At 41.4% G+C, this 23,210-nt stretch overlaps 1 protein-coding gene across 1 annotated transcript in view; it reads left to right on the forward strand.

Annotated features, from left to right (window-relative positions):
* LOC142172525 (uncharacterized) overlaps positions 1 to 20,026 on the forward strand; it is a 29,390-nt gene extending 9,364 nt beyond the window's left edge. Inside the window, exons 2-5 of the mRNA XM_075236163.1 lie at positions 17,308 to 17,612; positions 17,696 to 17,787; positions 17,875 to 18,001; positions 19,947 to 20,026. Coding sequence (XP_075092264.1) covers positions 17,308 to 17,612; positions 17,696 to 17,787; positions 17,875 to 18,001; positions 19,947 to 20,026 — 604 coding nt within the window. The remainder of the gene's footprint in view (positions 1 to 17,307; positions 17,613 to 17,695; positions 17,788 to 17,874; positions 18,002 to 19,946) is intronic.
* The last annotated feature ends 3,184 nt before the right edge of the window (positions 20,027 to 23,210 follow it).

Raw genomic sequence — 23,210 nt, forward strand, 5'->3', positions numbered from 1 at the left:
GAAGAGTTGCATATTTTGATAAACTCTATATGAAATCTATGTGTTTAGAAATAATTCTGTAAACTTGGGCTAAATGCCATGTTTGGGGCCTTGGGCCGTACTGATTGGACCCTCAGGGGTATTTTACTACTTTCCTCACACTATTTTGATTCGAAAGCATATCTTCAGTCATGATTTTTACCTGCTTATTTTTTGTTCAGCTTCATTACTCTATTTTAAATATATGCAAGTTGTTTGGGCGGAGTTACCTGATTTTCACTAAGATGCCCGAGTGGCTGCGAGGTTGATGACTAAGAGAGGCCGAGGGCCTGATGGTGAGGATTATATATTTATGGATCGGGCTGCACGCCGCAGTGGTATAGCGCTTCGGCTATAGGAGCCCCTCCGGAGTCTGCACACCCCCAATGAGCGCAGTCAAGTATATACATTTACGGATCAGGATGCACGCTGCAACGTTTATTATTATGAGGTATCAATTGAGCGTTAGTAATGATTGATGAGAGTTGGGTCAAGAGTGACTTAGAGGCTTGCTCGAGAGGCTATATATATGAGTGATACTTTGCCCGAGGGGCTTGTTATGAAATTACTATTTTCACTCTTCTTTTAAACTGAGCCTCTATTGAAAAATGTTGAACAAATGTTTTAAATAACTTTAATTGAAATGGGAGTTTTTACGAGATGTTCGGAAATTGAACTATGGATTTGACTTTGTTATTTCTATTGAGATTTCTATGATAGATTATGTATATGATTTAAATGCTCGTCATTTCACTCAGACTTTATTTACTTTGGTTACTTACTGAGTTGGCGTACTTACATTACTCCATGCACCTTGTATGCAGATCCAGGCACCAGGGCATCTGAGTGGGAGTTGTTTCCATCTTCAGAGCATTTTCGGAGTTAGCAAGGTAGTTGTACAGTGTCCGCAACCTAGTCTTTCTCCTTCCTATCCTTAGTATTATATATTTCAGTCTTATCTTGTATTGAGTAGACAGTATTGGACTATATTTTAGTGGCTCATGACTAGTGACACCAAAATCGAACAGTGTTTGATGTATTTGCGTATTTGTTTTCTGCTACTTTCGATATATTAAAAATGAAAGATTTGTGATCACATTTGATTAGAAAAATGATTTTACAAAAGACCTTTATGATATTAGTGTTGAATCGATTGGCCTAGTACTGTGATAGGCGCCATCACGACTGGGGTGGTTTGGGGTCGTGACAAGTTGGTATCAGAGCCTAGGTTACATAGGTCTCACCAGTCATAAGCTGGTTTAGTAGAGTCTTGCGGATCGGTACAAAAACATCTGTACTTATCTTCGAGAGGCTGCAGAACCTTTGGGAAAAACTTCACATTCTTGAATTCCTGTCATGCGAATCTATTGATTCTAGTAACTAAACTTCTGTTATTGTATTCTCTCACAGATGGTGAGAACACGTGCTACCAGTCAGGACGAACGACCACCAATACCACCAGTTGGGGCTACTAGAGGCCGAGGTCGCGGTCGAGGCTGTTGTAGGGGTAGGGTTGTATCCCGCACAACAGCTAGGTCAGCACCTGCAGATCCACCAGCCGCCCCAGTTCATGATCAGGTCCTAGTTGCGGATGCTCCAGAAGGACCAGTTCGGGCACCGGTTGTGCCGATTGTTATTCTAGGCCTTTAGGAGGCCCTAGCCCAAATTCTATCAATATATACTGGCCTGGATCAGGCTGCCTCAGTTACTATGGCCCCAGCTACTTCTTAGAACGAGGAGGCACCTAGATTGCCACCGCTCGCACACCTAAGCAGGTTGTGCAGGGACTTCAGACACCGGGTGCACCTCTAGCCTAACCGGTTGCACCTGCTCAGGATTATGTGGTACCAGTTATGCCTGACGATAAGCAGCGTTGATTGGAGAGGTCTGGTAGACTTCAGCCTCCGACTTTCAATGGTTCAGAAGGCGAGGATGCCTAGGGTTTCTTGGACAAGTATTAAACCACATGTATTTTGGAGACTAGTGGGGTCTTGTTCACTACTTTCCAATTTTCAAGAGCTGCCTTTACTTGGTGGGAGGCTTATGAGAGGCGTAGGCCTGTTGATGCAGCTCCCCTTACCTGGCTTATGAGAGGCATTGGCCTATTGATCCACTCTTTTTTTGGAGAAGTATGTGCCATAGTTTCGCAGAGAAAAGCTACACAGGCAGTTCGTGTAGTTGCGCCAGGATGATATGACTGTGATTCAGTATGAGATAAGATTTTAAAGCTGGCTCATCATGCTGTTTGGTTGATTCCTACGGATAGAGAGAGGATCAGGAGGTTTGTGGATGGCCTCACATATCAGCTTCAGATTCTCATGCCTAGAGAGAGGGTTTTATGTCCGACTTTTGAGCAGGTTGTTGATATTGCCTGAGATATTGAGTCAGTTCATCGCCAGGAGCGAGATGAGACGGAGGCCAATAGGTCTCCAAGATCCGGTAGTTTTGGTGGTGCTCCTTCGAGAGGCCCGTTTCAGCACGGTAGAGGCCATCCATTCAAACATGCTCAGTCAGCTCGCATAGTTCAATACGGGGCATCATCGGGCCATGGTTCTCATAGTTCTTATCAGGGCCTTTCATCACTTAGTGCCCTTCCAGCCCAGATTTCGTCATGTGCTCCATCAGTTCAGAGCTCCTCCATACCAGATTCTTCTACTAGTTATCCCGGTGCTAGGGATTCCCTTCAGTCCCCATCCCCACACTCGAGAGTTGTTATGAGTTTAGAGAGTTTGGGAATATGAGGATATAGTGTACTCGTCTTCCTAGGGGTCCATCTTAGCAGAGGAGTCACCCCTAGACTTTAGCTCCAGTTACTTCACCACCGGCCCAGACAGCTAGGAGTTGGTATTAGTCAGCTAGGGCTCGCCCTAGAGGGGGAGGTCGATTCAGTGGTGGTCAGGCCCGTTTCTATGCACTCCTAGCTAGACCAGATGATATTGCTTCAGATGCCATGATTACAAGTATTGTCTCTATTGACACAGAAATACCTCTGTGTTATTTGTTCATGGTTCCACTTTTTCATATGTGTCATCATATTTTGCTCGTTATTTGGATACGCCCCTTGAGTCTCTTGTTTCATCTGTTCGTGTATCTACTCCGGTGGGCGATACTATTGTTGTAGACCGTATGTATTGGTCGTGTGTGATGACTATTGGGGGTTTGGAGACCCGAGTGGACCTTTTGTTGCTTTATATGGTGGATTTCGATGTGATATTGGGCATGGATTGGTTATCTTTGTGTCATGCTATATTGAACTGTCATGCTAAGACAGTGATGTTGGCTATGCCGGGTGTGCCATGGATTGAGTGGAGAGGTTCGACAGATTTTGTTCCCAATAGGGTGATTTCATTTCTGAAAGCCTAGTGGATGGTTGGGAAGGGTTGCCTTTCTTACTTAGCCTTTGTAAGGGATGTTAGTGCAGAGACTCATACCATTGATTCAGTCCCGGTGGTGAGGGACTTTCCAGATATGTTTCCTACAAATCTGTCGGGCATGCCACCGGACAGAGATATTGACTTCGGTATTGATTTGGTGTTGGGCACTCAGCCCATTTCTATTACATTGAATAGTATGGCACAATCGAAGTTGAAGGAATTAAAGGAGCAGCTTCAGGAACTCCTTGATAAAGGGTTCATTCGGCCTAGTGTGTCACCTTGGGTGCGCCTATTATATTTGTGAATAAGAAGGATGGCATTATGAGGATGTGCATTGATTATAGGTAATTGAACAAAGTCACAATTAAGAACAAATATCCTTTTTCTTGCATTGATGATTTATTCGACCAACTTCAAGGAGCGAGAGTTTTCTCCAAGATTGATCTCTGTTCAGGTTATCACCAGTTGAAGATCATGAACCCAGATATTATTAAGACAACTTTCACGACCCGATATGATCATTATGAGTTCCTTGTGATGTCTTTTGGGCTGACCAATGCCCCAGCAGCATTCATGCATTTTATGAATAGCGTGTTTCGGCCTTATCTCGACTAGTTTGTGATTATTTTCATTGATGATATTCTTGTGTACTCGTGTAGTCAGAAGGAGCACGCCGAGCATTTGAGAGTTGTATTGCAGTGGTTGAGGGAGGAGAAGCTTTATGTAAAGTTCTCCAAGTTTGAGTTTTGGCTCAGTTCAGTAGCTTTCTTGGGGCATGTGTTGTCTAGTGAGGGTATTCAGTATGATCCGAAGAAGATAGAAGCAGTTCAGAGTTGGCCCAGGCTGTCCTCAGCCATAGATATTCGCAGTTTTCTTTGTTGGCGGGTTATTATCATCGGTTCGTTCAGGAATTTTAATCTATTGCATCACCCTTGACCAAATTGACTCAAAAGGATGCTTCATTTCAGGTGGTCGGATGAGTGTAAGGTGAGCTTCCAGAAGATCAAGACTGCCTTGACAACAACTCTAGTGTTAGTTTTGCCATTAGCTTCAGGTTCATATACAGTATATTGCAATTCTTCTAGAGTTGGCATTGGGTGTGTGTTGATTCAGGAGGGTAGAGTGATTGCTTATGCTTCTCCTTAGTTGAAGCCCCATGAGAAGAACTACCATGTTTATGATTTCGAGTTGGCTGCCATTGTTCACGTGTTGAAGATTTGGAGACATTATCTTTATGGTATGTCTTGTGAGGTGTTTACAGATCATCGGAGCCTCCAGCACTTGTTCATGCAGAAGGATCTCAATTTGAGGCAACTTAGATGGTTGGAGCTGCTAAAGGATTATGATATCACTATATTGTACCATCCGGGGAAGGCCAATGTAGTGGTCGATGCTTTGAGTAGGAAGGCAGTGAGTATGGGCAGTTTGGCGTATATTCCTATTGGGGAGAGACCTCTTGTAGTTGATGTTCAGGGCTTAGCCAATCGGTTTATGAGGTTGGATATTTCGGAGCCCAGTCAGTTCTTAGCTTGTGTGGGTTCTTGGTCTTCCTTGTTTGATCATATCAGGGAGCATCAGTATGATGATCCTCATTTTCTTGTCCTCAAAGGACAGAGTTCAGCACGACGATGCCAGAGATGTGACTATTGGTGATGATGGGGTATTGAGGATGCAGGGCCGGATATGTGTACCCAATGTAGATGTGCTTCGGGAGTTGATTCTGAAGGAGGCCCATAGCTTGCGGTATTCCATCAATCCGGGTGCCGCGAAGATGTATCAGGATTTGAGACATCACTACTAGTGGAAAAGTCTTGATTTAATTCAATAATACAAGCACGTAACATGTCTTCCAAAATCTAAATAGTGCACTTGGACGCCCGTCCGTCTGAGGATGAAATGCTGTGCTCAACTCAACCTAAGTGCCCAACTCTCGCTGCACGACTCTCCAAAACTGCAATGTAAACCATATGCTTCTCTCTGATATAAATCTCTGCCAACCGATCTGAAGAATAGGTAGTACTCACTGGAATGAAGTGCACAGACTTGGTAAGCCGATCCACAATCACCTAAATAACATCGAACTTCATCGAAGTTCGTGGGAGCCCAACTACGAAGTTCATGGTGATCCGCTCCCACTTTCACTTTATAATCTCTATCTGCTAAAGTAAGACACCCGATCTCTGATGCTCATATTTCACCTACTGACAGTTGAGACATCGAGCTACAAACCCAACTATATATTTCTTCATTCTCCTCCACTAATAGTGTCGTCTCAAATCCTGCTCATATTTGCGGCACCTGGATGGAGGGAATACCGCGAGTTGTGGGCCTCCTCCAGAATCAACTCCTGAAGCCCATCTATATTGGGCACACATATCCAGCCCTGCATCCTCAATACCCTATCATATCAAATAGTCACATCCCTTGTATCATCATGCTGAACCTTGTCCTTGAGGACAAGTAAAAGAGGATCATCATACTAGCTCTCTTTGATGTGATCAAACAAGGAATTAGAACCCGACTTGGCTCCAAAATATCCAATCTTACTAGCTGGTTGGCCAAAGCCTTAACATCGACCGCAAGAGGTCTCTCCCCAACAGGAATAAGTGCAAGACTGCCCATACTAACTTCCTTCATGCTCAAGGCATCGGCCACCACATTGGCCTTTCCCAGGTGATACAGAATAGTAATATCATAGTCCTTTAGAAGCTCCAACCACCTTCGCTGCCTCAAATTGAGATCCTTCTATTTGAACAAGTGTTGAAGGCTACGATGGTCCGTAAACATCTCACAAGACACCCCATAGTGATAATACCTCCAAATCTTCAATGCGTGAACAATGACATCCAACTCCAAATCATGAATATGGTAGTTCTTCTTATGGGACTTCAGCTGACGAAAAGCATAAGAAATCACTCCATAAGCAATCACTCTACCCTCCTACATAGAAACACATCCAATACCGATCCGAGAAGCATCACAATATACTGAATATGAACTAGAAGCTGATGGTAGAACTAATACTGGAGCTTTGGTCAAGGCAGTCTTGAGCTTTTGGAAGCTTGCCTCATACTCGTCCGACAACCTAAAAGGAGGGCGATTCAATAGAAGAGAAATCCTGCATGAACCGACGGTAGTAGCCAGCCAAACCAAGAAAGCTCTGAATCTCTGTAGCCAAGGACGGCCTGGGCAACCTCTGGACCGCCTCTATCTTCTTCAGATCAACTTGAATACCCACACTGGACACCATGTTCCCCAAGAACGCCACTGAACTGAGCCAAAATTCACCCTTGGAGAATTAGCATAAAGCCTCTCCCCCCTCAACCGCTGTAACACAATCCGCAAACGTTAGGCATGCTCCTCCTGGCTGTGAGAGTACACCAGGATATCATCAATGAATACAATAACAAACGAGTCGAGATAAGGCTGGAACGCACTATTCATCAGATGCATGAACGTTGTTGGGGCATTGGTCAACCGAAAAGATATCACAAGGAACTTCTAATAACCATATCGAGTCCTGAAAATTTCCTTAAGAATGTCTGAGTCCCTAATCTTCAACTGGTGATACCCTGACCTGAGATCAATCTTGGAGAACACCCTCACTCCCTAAAGCTAGTCGATTAGATCATCAATGCACGGTAAAGGATACTTGTTCTTGATTGTGACTTTGTTCAAATGCCTATAATCAATGCACATTCTCATTATGACACTATTCTTCTTCACAAATAGAATAGGTGCACCCTAAGGTGACATACTAGGCCTAATAAAACCATTCTCAAGGAGCTCCTAAATCTGCTCCTTCAACTTAGCCGGTGCCATACGGTACGATGGAATAGAAATAGGCTGAGTATTCGGCACCAAAACAATACCGAAGTTAACATCCCTATCTGGCGGCATGCCCTGCAAGTCTGCAGGAAACACATCCGGAAAATCGTGCACCACCAAAACAGAATCAATAGCAGGGGTCTCTTCACTGACATCTCTTACAAAATCCAAATAGGATAAACAACCCTTCCCAACCATCCGCTGGACTTTCAAGTATGAAATCACTCTACTGGGACACAATCAAAAGAACCCCGCCACTCAATCCGAGACAATCCCGGCATTGCCAATGTTACAGTCTTAGCATGGCAGTCTAAAATAGCATGATAGGTAGACAGCCAATCCATACCCAATATCATATCAAAATCAACCATACTAAGCAGTAGAAGATCCACTCTAGTCTCCAATCCCCCAATGGTCACTACACACGACCTACGCACACGGTCCACAATAATTGTACCACCCACCGGAGTAGATACATGAACATATAAAGCTAAAGACTGACAAGGCACATATAGATAATGAGCAAGATACGAGGATACATATGAATAGGTGGAACCAGGGTCAAATAACACAAAGGCATCTCAGTGTCATACTGAGACAATACCTGTGATCACTGTGTCTGAAGCAATGACATCTGGTCTGGCAGGAGGAGCATAGAAATGGGCCTGACCTCCACCTGATCAACCTCCCCCTCTTGGGCGACCCCGAGCTGACTGGGCAAGTAGTGATATAACTGGTGCTGAAAATGCAGTCTGACTCCTCTACTGCACTGGACCTCCTTCACGATGAGGACACTGCATCCACACATGCCCAAACTCCCCACACTCAAAACAACTCCCTAGTACTGGTGGTGGGGACTTAAGGGAGCCTCGAGCATGGGGATAACTGGAGAAGAACATGCCATAGACAAGCCCTGAACCGATGGAGCATGGGACGAACTCTAAGTTGTAAGAGCACTAAGCGATGAGTGACCCTACTGAGAACTGTGAAAATCATTACCAGATGATGCACCACGGTGGGATGGATGAACCGTTTCAGTATGCCTGAAGGGACGACCCCTGCCGTGGTAAAACTGACCTCTAGAAGGAACACCACCAAGACTATCAGATCTACGAGGCCTCCCTCTCTACTCTCTCCTAGCAGTGTATCGCCTCTATATCAGAAGCAATGTCAACAAGCTCCTCAAAAGAATCACCAAACACCCTCTCTGTAGTCATAAGAATCCGCAGATGATAGGTGAGGCCATCAACGAACCTCCTGATCCTCTTCCTATCTATGGGAACCAACCAAATAGAATGACGGTCCAACTCAGAAAATCTCATCTCACACTACATCACCATCATATCATTTTGACGCAACTGCTCAAACTATCTATTCAGCTCCTCTCTATGGGACTGCGGCACATACTTCTCCAGGAAGAGAACGAAGAACTACTGCCATGTAAGGGGCGCTGCACCAATAGGCCAATGCCTCTCACATCCCCAGAGAACAGAAAGGTGGTGAATGATATCCCACTGGTCTCTAGAATTCCTGTTGTACGGAGAATCCTCTAACACTTATCCAAGAAACCTTGGGCATCCTCTCCCTCTACACCGCTGAAATTAGGAGGCTGAAGTCTACCAAACCTCTCCAATCTATGTTGCTCATTATCAGGTATGACAAGAACCACATAGTCCTGAGCAGGTGCAATCGGCTGGGCTAGTGATGCCCCCAGTGTCTGAAGTCCCTGTACCACCAGCTCAGGTGTGCGAGCGGCGGGAGTCTGAGCACCTCCCCCGGCCTAAGAAATAGCTGCTGCGGCCGAAACAGAGACTGCCTGAGCAATAGTGGTGCACACAGTCAAAATCTGAGCTAAGGCCTCCTGAAGGCCTGGGATAACAATAAGCACAACTGGTGCCTAGGCTGGTTCCACCGGTGCATCCATAACTAGAACCTAATCCTGAACTACGGCAACTGGCGAGTTTGCTGGTGATGCCCTAGCTGCAATGCGAGTAGTACCTCTACCTCTCAAGACCCCAACTGGTGGTATTGGTGGTTGTCCATCCTGACCGGTAGCACGTGTCCTTACCATCTATGAGAGAATAGAATAAATGAAGTTTAGTTACCCGGATCAACAGATTCACACGACAAGAACTCAAGAATGTAAAGTTTTCCTAAGGGTTCTACAACCTCTCAAAGATAAGTACAGACGTCTCCATACAGATCTGCAAGACTCTTCTAAACATGCTCATCACTTGTGAGACCTATATAACCTAGGATCTGATACCAACTTGTCACTACCCAAAAACTCGACCCGTCATGATGGCACCTATCGATGATACTAGGCCAGCCAACATTACCAAAATGCTTTCAACAATAACCAGAATTAAATCAATACTTTTAGAATAACTCAATCTTTGCCATAGAAGGGGCAAACCCAAAACATAAGTGCGGAAATAAAACCCAACATCGAGGTTTCACTTGTCATGAGCATCTAACATAACCAATCCGAAAGTAACAAGCCTAATTGTAATGACCCAAACCGATTGGCCGCGACGGGAACCCGGTACCTTACTTAACCAAGTACCAATATAACATATATTTTCATGTCATACTATCATAGATAACTAAGCTGGATGGTTGCCGTGAGATAAGTAGAATACAACATAGGATACCAACTTATACATAAGACATGCTGGCCAATAAGACCAAAATAACCACTCGTATACTTAACATAGGCCGACAAGGCCATAAATTTTTTTACATACATGACATCTGTCTACAAGCCTCTAAGAATACATAATTTTCATATAGGTCAGGACAAAGTCCCGCCATACCAAACAATACATGTCTAAATCATACTAACCAAACAAACAACTTCGAAGCAAATGGAGCGCACCAACATCTTCCGCTGAACTGATAGCCTACTTGAAGGGCTCTCGACCTGTCTATTGGGACTTGCAGGCATGAAACACAGCGTCTCTAGAAAAAAGGGATGTCAGTATGAATAATGTACCGAGTATATAAGGCACATAAATAAGTATATAACATACATGGAAGAAATATAGAGGAAATGACTCAACTTGTAAGTCTGGATAACTTTGTAATTCACAAAATAATTATAGTGTCATACACATGTGTATGAATGTAATGTCGTGCATAGGTACTTGTTTCATAACATCATCAGGCCTCTGAGGGCATACCATCATATCATCTCGGCCATTGTGGGCAAAATCATCAACGTATACCAGCTGATTAGGTGGTGGTGCATATATAATGCCATAACATTTCCCATATCCCATATACATAACACCATATGGTCATGGGTTAATGTGCATATGTAAATGCATGAAATGCACGTGAAAATATGTTAAGAAAATCTCTCGGTACGTCATAAGACCATTATGCCTCTGATTAATATCATGAAATTAACTTTACAACTTACGTATTTTTTAGACCTGTGAACAGATGATAGAATAATATAACACATGGGGAATCAAGAACATCAGCATCTCTAGTATTTCTATGAATAGAGTCATTTATGGAAGTTGTGCATTTTCTCTTTTCGTTCATGTCGTACAGATCATGCCAAAAAGAAAGAAGGAATAGCCTTAACATACCCGGAGTAGGGAAAAATCCGTATGAATTTACAAATCCCCTCACTTTATTCTTGGCTTTGTCTTTCTTTATAATTCTCTTACCAAATGAAGGTTGGTATTAATTCAAGGGGAGTGACAATCATTCTTGGCTTCTGCATCCTTATGTCTCCAACTCTCCATTAGCAAATGGAGTTTGGTATTAATTTAAGAGGAGTGTAGGTACAAGTATTATGATTTCTCTTTCTACGCTCTTTGGCTGAAAGTCTCTTAAGAGATGAGAAATTGAATTTGAATTAGAAAGGTTATTTAACCTTTAAGTAGGCTCCACTTGATAAGATGACTAATGCATATACTTCTCTAAGGGTGCCACGTTAATTTATGACTTAAGAGTCATATTTAAGCTAGTTTCTTCGTTGCCACGTTGGGGCCCTTAAATTTATCTAAAAACTTTGATTTCTTAGTTAATTATCCCATCAAAATCATTAAATAACCCAATTATCCACATAACTAGGAATTATCTCAAATTACTTAAAATACTACTCATTTTTTATACACCCTATACATCATACTATCGTGGTCATATGGCACTTTGCATGGCACTAGTCCATAAATATCGGGTATTAACGCTCGGCCCATATTTTATACCAACATGCCAAGCTTGGACGAAAATTCATTTTCTTTGACTTGTTTCCCCTCTTACCTTCACGAATTTACTCATTACTTGCTTGAAATGGCATAATTCTTATAATCTCCAAATAATCTTTTCCTTAGACTTATGTCAATTACCTTTCAAAAAATTCAAAGTACAATACTATAGGGTAAAACATCGTCGTAATTTAATACTGCGAAGCGTAACATCATCGTAATGTAATACTGCAAGGCGTAACATCATCGTAATGTAATACTGCAAGGTATAACATCATCGTAACGTAATACTGCAAGACGTAACATCATCGTAATATAATACTACGGGATGTGGTATTGATGTAATGTTGCGGGGCATAACACTAACATAGTTTGGAATCTAAAACACAGAAAATAAGGAAAGATAGGGAAGAAGAAAGCAGGTTGTGAACTCTGACAGCTACCTCGCTATCTCCAATTACCAGCTACGAGTTCTATCAACAACCTCTGTATCCAACAACTCCCGGATCTGCACACGAGGCGCGGGGAGTAACGTGAGTACACTAACTCAGTAAGTAAAAGAAATAAATAAGGTACTAAGAAGTACTGACGAGCTATAGAATTACAGTTCAATGCAGAAATTTTAATAAAAGATAGGCATGCTTTCAAATCCGGAAATTCAAGTCACATAAGCTTGTTTAAGTCAAGTTCAAGTAAATCAACCGGATAAAATATCTTTCTGAAAATTTTCAAATAATGATACGAAGCATCTGCGTGCAAGAATAATGGAATCTGATACAGCCCCCTCGAGCATTCATCACTCAGTCCACCCATTAAATCCAACCTCACAATCACTCATTCCTCACAGTCACTCATTTCTCACAATCACTCAGCACTCGGCACTCGCACTCAATAGGTACATGCGCTCACTGGGGGTGTGCAAACTCTGGAGGGACTCCTTCAGCCCAAGCGCTATAACAATCCAATCATGACAAAATCAATAAAACATGTTGCGGCGTGTAGCCCGATCTAATAAATATCCTCACAATCAGGCCCTCGGACTCACTCAGTCATCAATCTCTCAAGTCTCTGGGGCTCTCAAATATTAGGGAAATCAGCCCAAATAGCAATAACATGATGCATCAAACAGAATAATAGAGACTGAGATAAAATATGCGAGTAATAATTGTGACTGAGTATAAATAGCATTTAACAAGAAATTCAACATGTAATGCGGCCCCTAGGGGACCCAACGCTACAAACATATAACCTAAACATGGTTTCTAACATGATTTACGGTCAAATTTCCATAACACATAGAGAGAATATAGCTAACTACATGTTGTTCAACTTTACAGTTTCCACGGGACGAACCAAGTCACAATCCCCTCGGTGCACGCCCATACACCCGTCACCTGGAATGTGCATCACCTCCAAAATAGTCACAAGATGCAAAGTTCGGGGTTTCATACCATGAGGACCAGATTTACAACTGTTACTTACCTCAATCAAAGCAAAATCCTACTTTGCAATGTCCTTGCCTCTCGAATAAGCCTCTGAATGCCCCGAATCTACCCACGAACAGTGCAATACCATTAATATATGCTAAAAGAATCAATTCCAAAAGAAAAATATACAAAATTAGACTCAAAACCCGAAATTGATTCAAACCTGGCCCCTAGGCCCGCGTCTCGAAATCCGACAAAAGTCACAAAACCGGAAAGCCCATTCACTCACGAGTCTAACTATACTAAATTTACTCAACTCCGACAACAAAATCCCATTCAAAACCTTAAAATTCTATCTCTAGAACTCTTCCCTTTTTCCCTAAATTTTTCACCCCAAATAACAATTTAGATGATAAAAATGAACATGTGATTATGGTTTTTAACCAAAATAAAGTGAAGAACACTTACCCCAATCAACTCCTTGAATATTCCTTCAAAAATGGCCCAAATCCGTGGTCTCTAGCTTAAAATATGAAAAATGGACTCAAACCCTCAATTTTGAATATAACACTGCCTACCCAAATTTCCTTCATCGGTATCGCGGAAATAGTCTCGCGATCGTGACGCACAAACATGCTGCCCCACATTTTTACTCTACCCGAATGCGGAATTCACTACTCGTTCGCGAACCACTACCACACAAACCTACGTGATCACATCCTACCTCTCGCGATCGCGTAGAGCAATCACCCTACTCCTCTTCAACTCTATTACTTCTATGCGAATGCGGCACTAGCCACGCGTTCGCAAAGCACATCTTCACACACATACGCGATCGCATCCCTAACTCTATGATCGCTTAGAACAAGCATACCTCTACCCCCAAATAAGATTAGACGATCAAGTACATAGTCATGCAATCGCGTAAAAGGAAACCAGAAGAAAAATACTAGAAGCTATCAGCAATGCTCCAAAAGTCAAAAATGATTCGTTAACCTCCCGAAACTCACCTGAGGCCCTCGCGACCTCAACAAGCATACCAACATGGCTCATAACATCATATGAACTTAGCTGAATCTTCAAATCACCTCCAACAACATCAAAAACACGAATTACACCTCGGTTCAAGCCTAACGAACTTTGAAATTTCATAAGCCTACAAACAACGTCAAAACCTATCAAATCAAGTCCGATTAACCTCAAATTTTGCACACAAGTCATAAATGACACCACAGACCTATTCCAACTTTCGAAAATCCAACTCGACCCCGATATCAAAATTTCCACTGCCGGTCAATCACCAAAATTCTAACTTACGCCAATTCAAGCATAATTCTACCACGGACCTCCAAATCCATCAAAATTTAAATCCGAGATTATTTACACATAAGTCAACATCCGGTTAACTTTTCCAACTTAAGCTTTCTCATAAGAGACTGAATGTCTCAATTTCCTCCAAAAACCAATCCGGACCCGAACCAACTAACCCGATAAGTCATAATACAGCTCTAGAACACAAAGAAGTAGAAAAAGATGGGGAACGAGGCTATAATTCTCGAAACGACCAGTCGGGTCGTTATAAACCCCTATCTAAACGACCTTGAAACACCCAAAAATAATGTGAATAGCAGTGAGTGTTTCTCACGAAGTCGTTTCCGATGGACCTACCAAATTTCAAATCAATTGCAGTTCGTCAATATCATGACCTCCAAATTTATGACAAATCCGGAGAATATTCGTTTTAGGCATTTTCATGGATTAAAATAAATATGATTATGATTTCTGTTATCCTTATAATTATTCCATGAGCACATGACGTTGATTATGTCCTTCCTTTTGCGTAAAGTACATAAAATCGCCTCTTACATCCAAGTGTCCTCCTGTTTTATACACATGAGAATTCAAGATATTAGTTTTCATCATATTTGGTGAATACCTCAATTTCTTTTCTCATGAATTAGATTAACATCACTAGTATCAAGAGGTAAACCTCTTTGGTGTAGATGAAAACTCTACTACTAGCGTAAACTTATCAACGATAATTTTTCACATGGTACACTAAGTACATTTATTCATGACTCAAATAAATAGACCACTTTAGCAGATCATATTTACTATAAATTCTTAACTTATGTATAATATCATCTCACATATATAAAGCCATTAAATTTTTTCAATGATTTTAAATAAATAAAACACTTAAGTGGTACCTATTTATTAATCATAATTTTTTTAATTTATACACGGTATATATGTGTAAGAGGAAAGGAGAGGTAAGACAATCTCATGTCATTAGCTATATCCGTAGGCTAATATCCCAGTTACAAATAAATAGTGCCATGAACTTAGCTAATATACATGTAATTAGCAATATCCTAGCTACAGCCATGAAGCCTAAATGTCACATAGAATATTTGCTCTCTGATGGGCCATAGGTCATAAACTTAACAATGGAGAAAATCACGTGCAACCACATCTTAATTGTATGACCTAATCTCCCAAAAGGAACCCTTTTACAAGACAAATTTTGTCTTCATCCTCAAACGCCTTTAACACTTTGCAGGTTCTTTTCGGTTATATACCAATCAACAAACGAAAACAACCGATTCTTAAGATGATTCTGCCCAGCGTCATCGCAAACCATGGCACGCTATTTCATTATTTTTTAAAAATTCAATAAACAATTGTAACACACATAACTTGCAACTGGCAACAATTCAAACAGAATCTGCGGCACACATGAATTTAACCCTTTCAATTCCTGTGTCGCAGTAACCAACAAGCTTTTAACTATTCACATATACAATCGCAAATATGTATATATTATCTACGTTATCTATTTAGATGCAAGCTGACTCTGATACCAATTGATGGGAAACAGGTATAAACAATGGAAGCAAATAGTCAGGATCACTTGCATATGATATAGATAACATATAATCACAGATTTTAATCAAACATAAAAGCGGTACTTATCTCTTGAAGCATGACGGAGATCGTGAAAAGATCCTTCAAGTAAGAGCAAACACCGTCCACGAGATCATCCTCTAGTTCCACAGTCTTTTGCTGTGTGACCCGAATAATGTCCGAAAGTAGCGAAATTCGTGTGGGCGAATTTCTCCTAGGAAAACCATGTAGTAAAACCATAGCCTCCTTATGGAATAAGACCTTATTTATCCGTAAAATGGTACAGATGAATTTATACGTGATTTCTAGACAAGTAAACTAATTTGATCTAGAAATAATAAAATAATTAAAAAAAATATATGATACTTAGCCTTAGATTGTAGATGAAATAGCAGAATTGAAGAATCCGAGAACAAGCTTACCGGGCACAACAAAGATGAGATCAAAAGCAAGAGGGTAAAATTGTATTAAGCTTTGTATAGAATGTGTGTAAGTTAGCCAGAAAATTCGGATCCTTTACAATGATAACTGAGCTCTCTATTTATAGCTACGTCTAGGAAGGAGGTCCTAAGATCGTGCCCTCCTTTAATGTCAATTATGAGGGACATTGATGAAGGTGTAACGATAGAATAAATGCTAAATTCCTTGTAACGGGTTACCATTCTTAATGTTGTGGAATATTATCTATTAAATGCTACAAGACGTAAAGCATTTAGTACACTTTTATGAACATTCTCTTCCGGTGACAAGCAGAATAACTGCGTTCGTTGACCATCTCCGTCTTAGGTTCTACGTGTCCTTCCTTTAGATGACCACGTGTCATATCATATCTTTCCCTATAAAGATAGTCCCCCTGCTATCCGGTTATACAATTTTGTGTTACCGAAAAGTTGGTAGAAATACTCCTTTTAGCGGGAATTACTATAATTCTCTTTTCAGGCTTCTAACAGTTGATTAGTCGCACGTCTATCTGCATTTAATGCCCCGAACACGCGTCATTCCACAATTCAGCACGGCCTTTGCCAATTATTGAGGTAATCAAGGCCATAAATTTAGCAGCCAAAATTTTACTTATATGCATCACCCTTCTCCTATGTACTTCATAATTTCTCAAACTTCTAACTTTGGATCTTTTGTTTTTTTGTCTTTTCCTTAATTCTCTTCTAACGAAAACCCTTCTCCTTCTTCTTATTCAATGGATTCTTCTTCTATATGTGTTGGCTCTTTACAAAAAAAGAACAAGGCTGAGGACTCTGTTACTCTAATTGTAAGTTCCTTCATCCCAGAAGTCAGAGGAAAAATTTCCCACTACTAACCCCCATTCCTGGGCTATTAGTAGGTAACCTTCTTCTATTTGCCCTTCCAGTATTACTACTGTGAAGGAATATTGTTGTTCCTAGGAGTTAGATATTATTGCTCCTGATCTATCGGAGCGAGTGACCCTTCCATGGAGGGTTTAACATATTCTTACACGTATCCCTTTACTTTGGGGCGTTTTCTTTGAGTGGAGAATATATTCTGTGATTGCAGAGTTTTGCCTCCGCTACCAAATATGTTAGGCACAGGTGCGTCCCTCCGTGTGGAGGATGGTTGCCTGCCTTCGGCGCCTGCGCCAGGAGATTGGAGAAGAGCTAAAACTCATATGATGAATCTCTATTCTCCCACAATTTTCCGTAAGGGAATGATAAACATCGACAAGCATGACAAAGATGCTTTGTTGACCAGCATGGATGATGATAATGACCGTAAATGGACGGAACGGTTCGTTGCAGTTGCCACTGATAAAATCATTCTGGAAACGACTTCATCCTTTCTGGCTGCAAGGAATCACACTCGTAAAACCTTTTGAATTTAAACTTCTTTTTACCAAAATATTCCTTTATGACTATATTGACTCTTCATCATGTCATGTTTTTAGCAACTCGATGGGTCCCACCAGCAGTGAAAGGCTTAGACCGTTGGGTCCAAAAGATCATGGATGTTATAACGCTCGAAACTCGTTTTTGGAAAGTACTGTCCCTTAATTATGAGTGGAAGGCCAAATATCATGGTAATTTGAACTTACCTTGCTTTTATTTTTTAATGTGAAGAACATAGTTGAACCCCTCTGACTTGTTCATGAAATTATGTCTAACCGCGACCTTTGTTACTGTCCCTGAGGAGGACGTCTTGGTTGACCCTGATGATGCAACGAGGCTGCTTCAGGAGGCACTTACTCGAACAGGTATCTCCAGGCCTGCTTCGGGGGCACATATTTCACTACGGGGTTCCCGACTGGAGATCAAGCAACCAAAAAGAAGGCGTTCTTCCTCGGCCGAGGAAAACAATAAAAGGGCAAAGACTATTACCCCCTAGTCATCGCCGGAAGTCGTGATCACTAGCTCTCTTCCCTGGTCAGTCATAGATACCATGTTGGTCGACAATGATGGAGAAGCCATTGATGTGGGTCTTTTCCATGCAGAAGGCGATGTTCATCATCAACTCAACAGAATGCTCCATCTGTTGAGTTAAATGTTCCAACCGAGGATGATGCCTCGATGCTCTGGGGGAAGTTTGATTTGGTAGAAAATGTCAACTCCATTATCGGGTCCCAACTATTGTGTGTGGTACCGAGTCCCTGCCATTTTTGGTTGGCGAACACCCAACCACTAGCACTGCACTTGATGCGAGTGCTTTGTGATGTCACCCAAACTCACACCACAAATATAGGTTATGAGGTGGTCGAAGCAATAATAAAAACCCAACGCAAGTCGGGGTCGAATCAACTAGGAGTTAGATTTTGGATTAGCTATACACCTAGTGTTACTGTATGATATGCCCAAGATTACACTTCCACATATTCAGTTGTTGTTCCTACTTCTACTTTTAAGCTATTGATTGTAATTGAGAAGCTAAGAGATAATGTTTTTGGTATTGTTGTTTTTCATGTTTATAAAAGGTCTAGGGTCGTGACTTTTACCTAGGTGGTTACCTAATGGGTTGTAAACTCTAGGGCATATTTGAATCGTCGGGGTTGTAATATAGCAATCACACGCAATTACCCACTCAATACCTCTCGATAGTTAGAGTGATTTTGCCCAATTTGGCTTTCTCAAGTCCAAATGGGCATTGCACAAAACAAGTGATAAATGCTCAAGTCGGGTCTTACTATCTCTAAATTTAACCCTTTAATTGGGGCTATCAATTTCTTGAGTTCACTCCTAATTCTTGAATTCAAGCAAGAACTAGGCTAGATATCACTAACCCAATCACAAATAAGCCCTAAATCAAACACCCATTATGTACCTACATTAGGGTTGGTTCACAATCCTAGCTAGAAATTTAGCTACTCATGAAAAATAAAGAAATTAAAGAAGAAACTAAGATAGAATTAATAATACTTGATTAAGGGAAGAAATCTAATGTTTAAAAGCTAAACTAGTACAATGTTACCCAATACACTAAGTAAAAACACATCAGGTTCTCCGAACTTACAAAACTTGACCTAAAATGACAAAAAGTTCCATTTGTACTAAACTGAAAATATCTTACAAATTGCCCCTACGGAGGTTGTGCGGCCGCAGAATTGTGTGTGCGGTCTGCACATTGAGACTTGGCTTGACAAGTTCCAGTTCTGTAGCCGCACAATTCTGGGTTGCGGCCGCACTGCTCCAACTTCTGCGGACCACACATTTATGAGTGCGGTCGCGCTCTTGCTTATGTGGCCGCACAATTATAGTGCGGTCCGCACTTCTTGACCTTGGCTTTGGCATTTTTGGAATTCTACGGACCACACAATTCTGAGTGTGGACGCGCTCTTGATTATGCGGCCGCACAAAAATGGTGCGGTCCACATTTTTTCTTGGCCTTAAAATCCTATCTATCTAATCTTTATCTTCTGTGGCCATACCAAAATTTTGTGGTCCGCACTTTACATAGCATTCATTGTCAGAAGTTTTCTTCATGATCTGCGAACGCACTCAATATTGTGCTGTCCACATTGTGCTTTTTTAGTTTTCGGGAATACATTTAAGCAATTTTGAGCTAAAATGAAAGTAAAAGAGCGCAAATAAGTAGTTAAAATCCCTACTTATCACTTCACACCTTTCAACTCCATCATTCATTCCCATCTTCGCCATCACCAACAATTGCTATATCATTTCCATCTTCTTCCACTCTCCCATTGACAGATGCTACATCATCTCCACTTGCCGCATCTGATAACGAAGGAGATATTCCTCCTCCCCAGTCCCCAGTTCATGGGAATTAGGGGCAATATTATGGGGTTCTGAAGATCCGCAAAGTATGAGGAATGTGACCCTCTCGGTCTCTACCGGGTGCAACCTGCTTTCCCAACCGATGGAGCTTGCTAACTATCTGAAGCCTCTGGCTGCGAAAAGAGATTGGAAAAGGATCCAAGAACTCTTGGGAGAGTGTTTTATAAACAATATCATGCACAATGCTGCATCAGTGCATTCCTTTTTTTCCTTTGTAATTGGAAAAGGACCCTGAATGCATTCTATGTTTTTGTTTCTCTTGTTTTGTAGTCCAACTTTCTAGCTTCTGAAAGACTTCAAAGGTTGATTTGTGAGAAGGAGGAACTCATATCTGAGTGGAATCAACTTTTGGTAGAACGGAATGAAACCGTTCTCCGCCTCTCGAAATTGGAAACCAAAGCCACTGCGGCACTTGTGCATGAGACTCATTTGTAGCAAAGAGAGCAAGAGGTGGTAAACCTTAGGCAAGAAATTGGACCAGAGAGGGCTAGATTCGATGAAGATAGGGAAAAATAGGCTGAAGTACAGGATGATATTCTTGCTGCAACCGAGCGCGAGGCTACCACTGCTGAAAAATGACTGAATTAGAAGTAGACTTGAACTCCAAATTTGAAGAGCTTACTGATGTGAGGGTGAAACATGCCCAGTTGAAAGATAAGCACAAGAAGACTATCGAGCATAACAGGATCTTTAATTCAACCGTCTGCAACCTTGATATTAGCCTCATATCTGTTAGGTCCTCCTGGGAAAACCTTTCTGCCAAAGTAATTCAACTTAAAGAAGAACTTAAGTGGCGAGCGATTTACCTCATTGTTGAAAAAACTTATGCCATGTATAGAATGAGGAGAAAAACCTTGGAAGAGGCCAAAGAATGCATTTATTGACTTTGATGCAGAAATTGCTAGGGCCCGGAAGCTTGAGTTGACCGCTAAAAATGGACTCTCGGCGCAGTCTACTGCTTCTAGTTCTGGTTCTGGTTCTAAGTTTTCGACAACTGAAGAGGAATCGGAAGGTGACGATGCTGAAGCCAAACCGGGGAAAATGTTGAGCCATCGGTGGAACCACTTACTTCTCCCAGGGGCGCGGACACTTATCTTCCTCCTGGTTCCGGAGGTGTAGCAATTTAGCTTTTCTTTTTCCCATTCTTGTATCTTTGTCATTTTGGCATGTTCTTATAAATAAAGACACTTTTTGCTCAAGTATTGTTTGAGTCTTATTTTCATTTGAATATCCATGCAAGTCTTTAATCTTGGCATTTTCTTAAGAATTTTGCACATGTTTTCATTTCGTGCTTTGCTATGTGTAGTTTCGAATGCAATTTCTTTGAATTACTTTGATTCCGAGCAATATCCCTTTTACATGAGGGTTTCTATAAGTGTTTTCTCAAGTTTACTTTTTGCGTCTTTTCGTATACATCTTCGGGTGCATTCTTTCCCCGATGGCATGTTTATTTCGAGCATAAATTCTTCCGAAACCAACCCTTTAACGTGAGGGTTTTCATAAGAGAGGTCCCTCTTGTGTTTACGGTGATCTTGAAGAGGACCTCTCCTATTCATTATGGCACTAGCATTTGAAGTACGTGTTTAACTTTCAAATGACAAAGGTAGTTCATCGTTCAGACAAGAAACAAGATAAAAACAAAAGTATTTCATTTCAGTTAATTCCTTCTATTTTCAAAAGTACAATAGCATTTGTTATGCTAAAACGAAATTATCATTCCTTGTGGCTATCTTGTACAACTTGTTTCTACAAGGCTTGTTTCTAAAAAGCATTTGTTCCCGGTCGACGTGGCAATTACTGGTGTCCTATCCTCATATCCCCCCCAATGTTCGAATGGATTTTGCTATAAAGCCAAGGATTTTCTAACCATTCCCTAGTAGAAATTTGTTGATTTTCCTTGATATTAAATGTCTTACTGCTGCTATCCTTATTGTATGCTTTCCGTCGCTGCCTTATTATAAACCTCGCCAGGAAAACCAAATTGGGACAAAAACTGAATGAAGGGAAAAGGAGTTTTGCACATACTTTCCGCTCGGATAATGTTGATCAGCAAAATATCTTTTGAGGTGTGCCATGTTCCAGTTGCTAGGTAGCTTATCTACATTCTGATTTTTCGACTCGTACGAACCTATCCCAGTGATGGCTGAAATCCGGTAGGGACCTTCCCAAGTTGGTCCCAGCTTCCCCGCGTTGAGCTCCCGGGTATTTTGAGTTACTTCTCTTAGAACCAAACCTCCAACCTTGAAATAACAGAGATTGGCTCCTGGATTATAATACCGCTCCATTCTCTATTTTTTAGCTGCCATTCTTACACGCGCCAAGTCTATGTGTTCCTACAGCAGCTCCAAGTTGATCAGCATCTCTTCATTGTTCGATTCTTCATTTGCTTGGAATAACCTTAAAGTAGGTTCTCCTACTTCCACCGGGATTAGAACCTGTGATGACCCAAAAGGTCATCTTAAGATTTAGAACCTAATTCTGCACTTGTAAGCTTTATAAACCTCATTTTATCCCTCCTCGATTTGCATGCGCTGTCCGGGTGTGTTTCCGGAAAGCTATTATGTTAAAAGTTGATGAAAATAAGAACATTCGCCTAAAAACTTCATTTGAGTTGACCTCGATCAACATTTTTAGCAAACAGACTTGGATTTGTGTTTTGGTGGTCCCAATGAGTGTGTATCGTGATTTGTGACTTGGGTGTATGCCCGGAATCGAATTCGGAAGTCCTTAGTCTGAGATACTATACTTTCTTGAAATTTGAAAGTTAAAGGCTTAATGAAATGGAAATGTTTGACCAAGGTTTGACTTTTTGGATATCGGCCCCGTATTTTGGTTCTAGAACTCGGTATACTTGTCTGTGAATTTTGGTGAGAAACTGAGTTGGTTTGACATGATTCGGACGTTCGATTATGAAAATAGAAGTTTCAAAGTTTTCTTGAAAATTGCATTCATAGTTCTAAGTATTATTTTGGTGGCTTGACCGCGCGAGCAAGTTCATATGATGTTTTTATACTTGCGTGCACTTTTTGTTTAGAGCCCCGTGGGCTCCAGTGAGTTCCAGATAGGCCACAAAGTGAAAAATTGGATTTAGAACTCAACTAGTGTTACAGATTTTTAATACAGGCCTCAAACCTCGCAGTCTCAAGGTCAGTCATCGCATTTGCGACAACTCTTTGG

This window comes from Nicotiana tabacum, chromosome 18 (genome assembly GCF_000715075.1).
Source record: "Nicotiana tabacum cultivar K326 chromosome 18, ASM71507v2, whole genome shotgun sequence".
Taxonomy (NCBI): Eukaryota; Viridiplantae; Streptophyta; class Magnoliopsida; order Solanales; family Solanaceae; genus Nicotiana; species Nicotiana tabacum.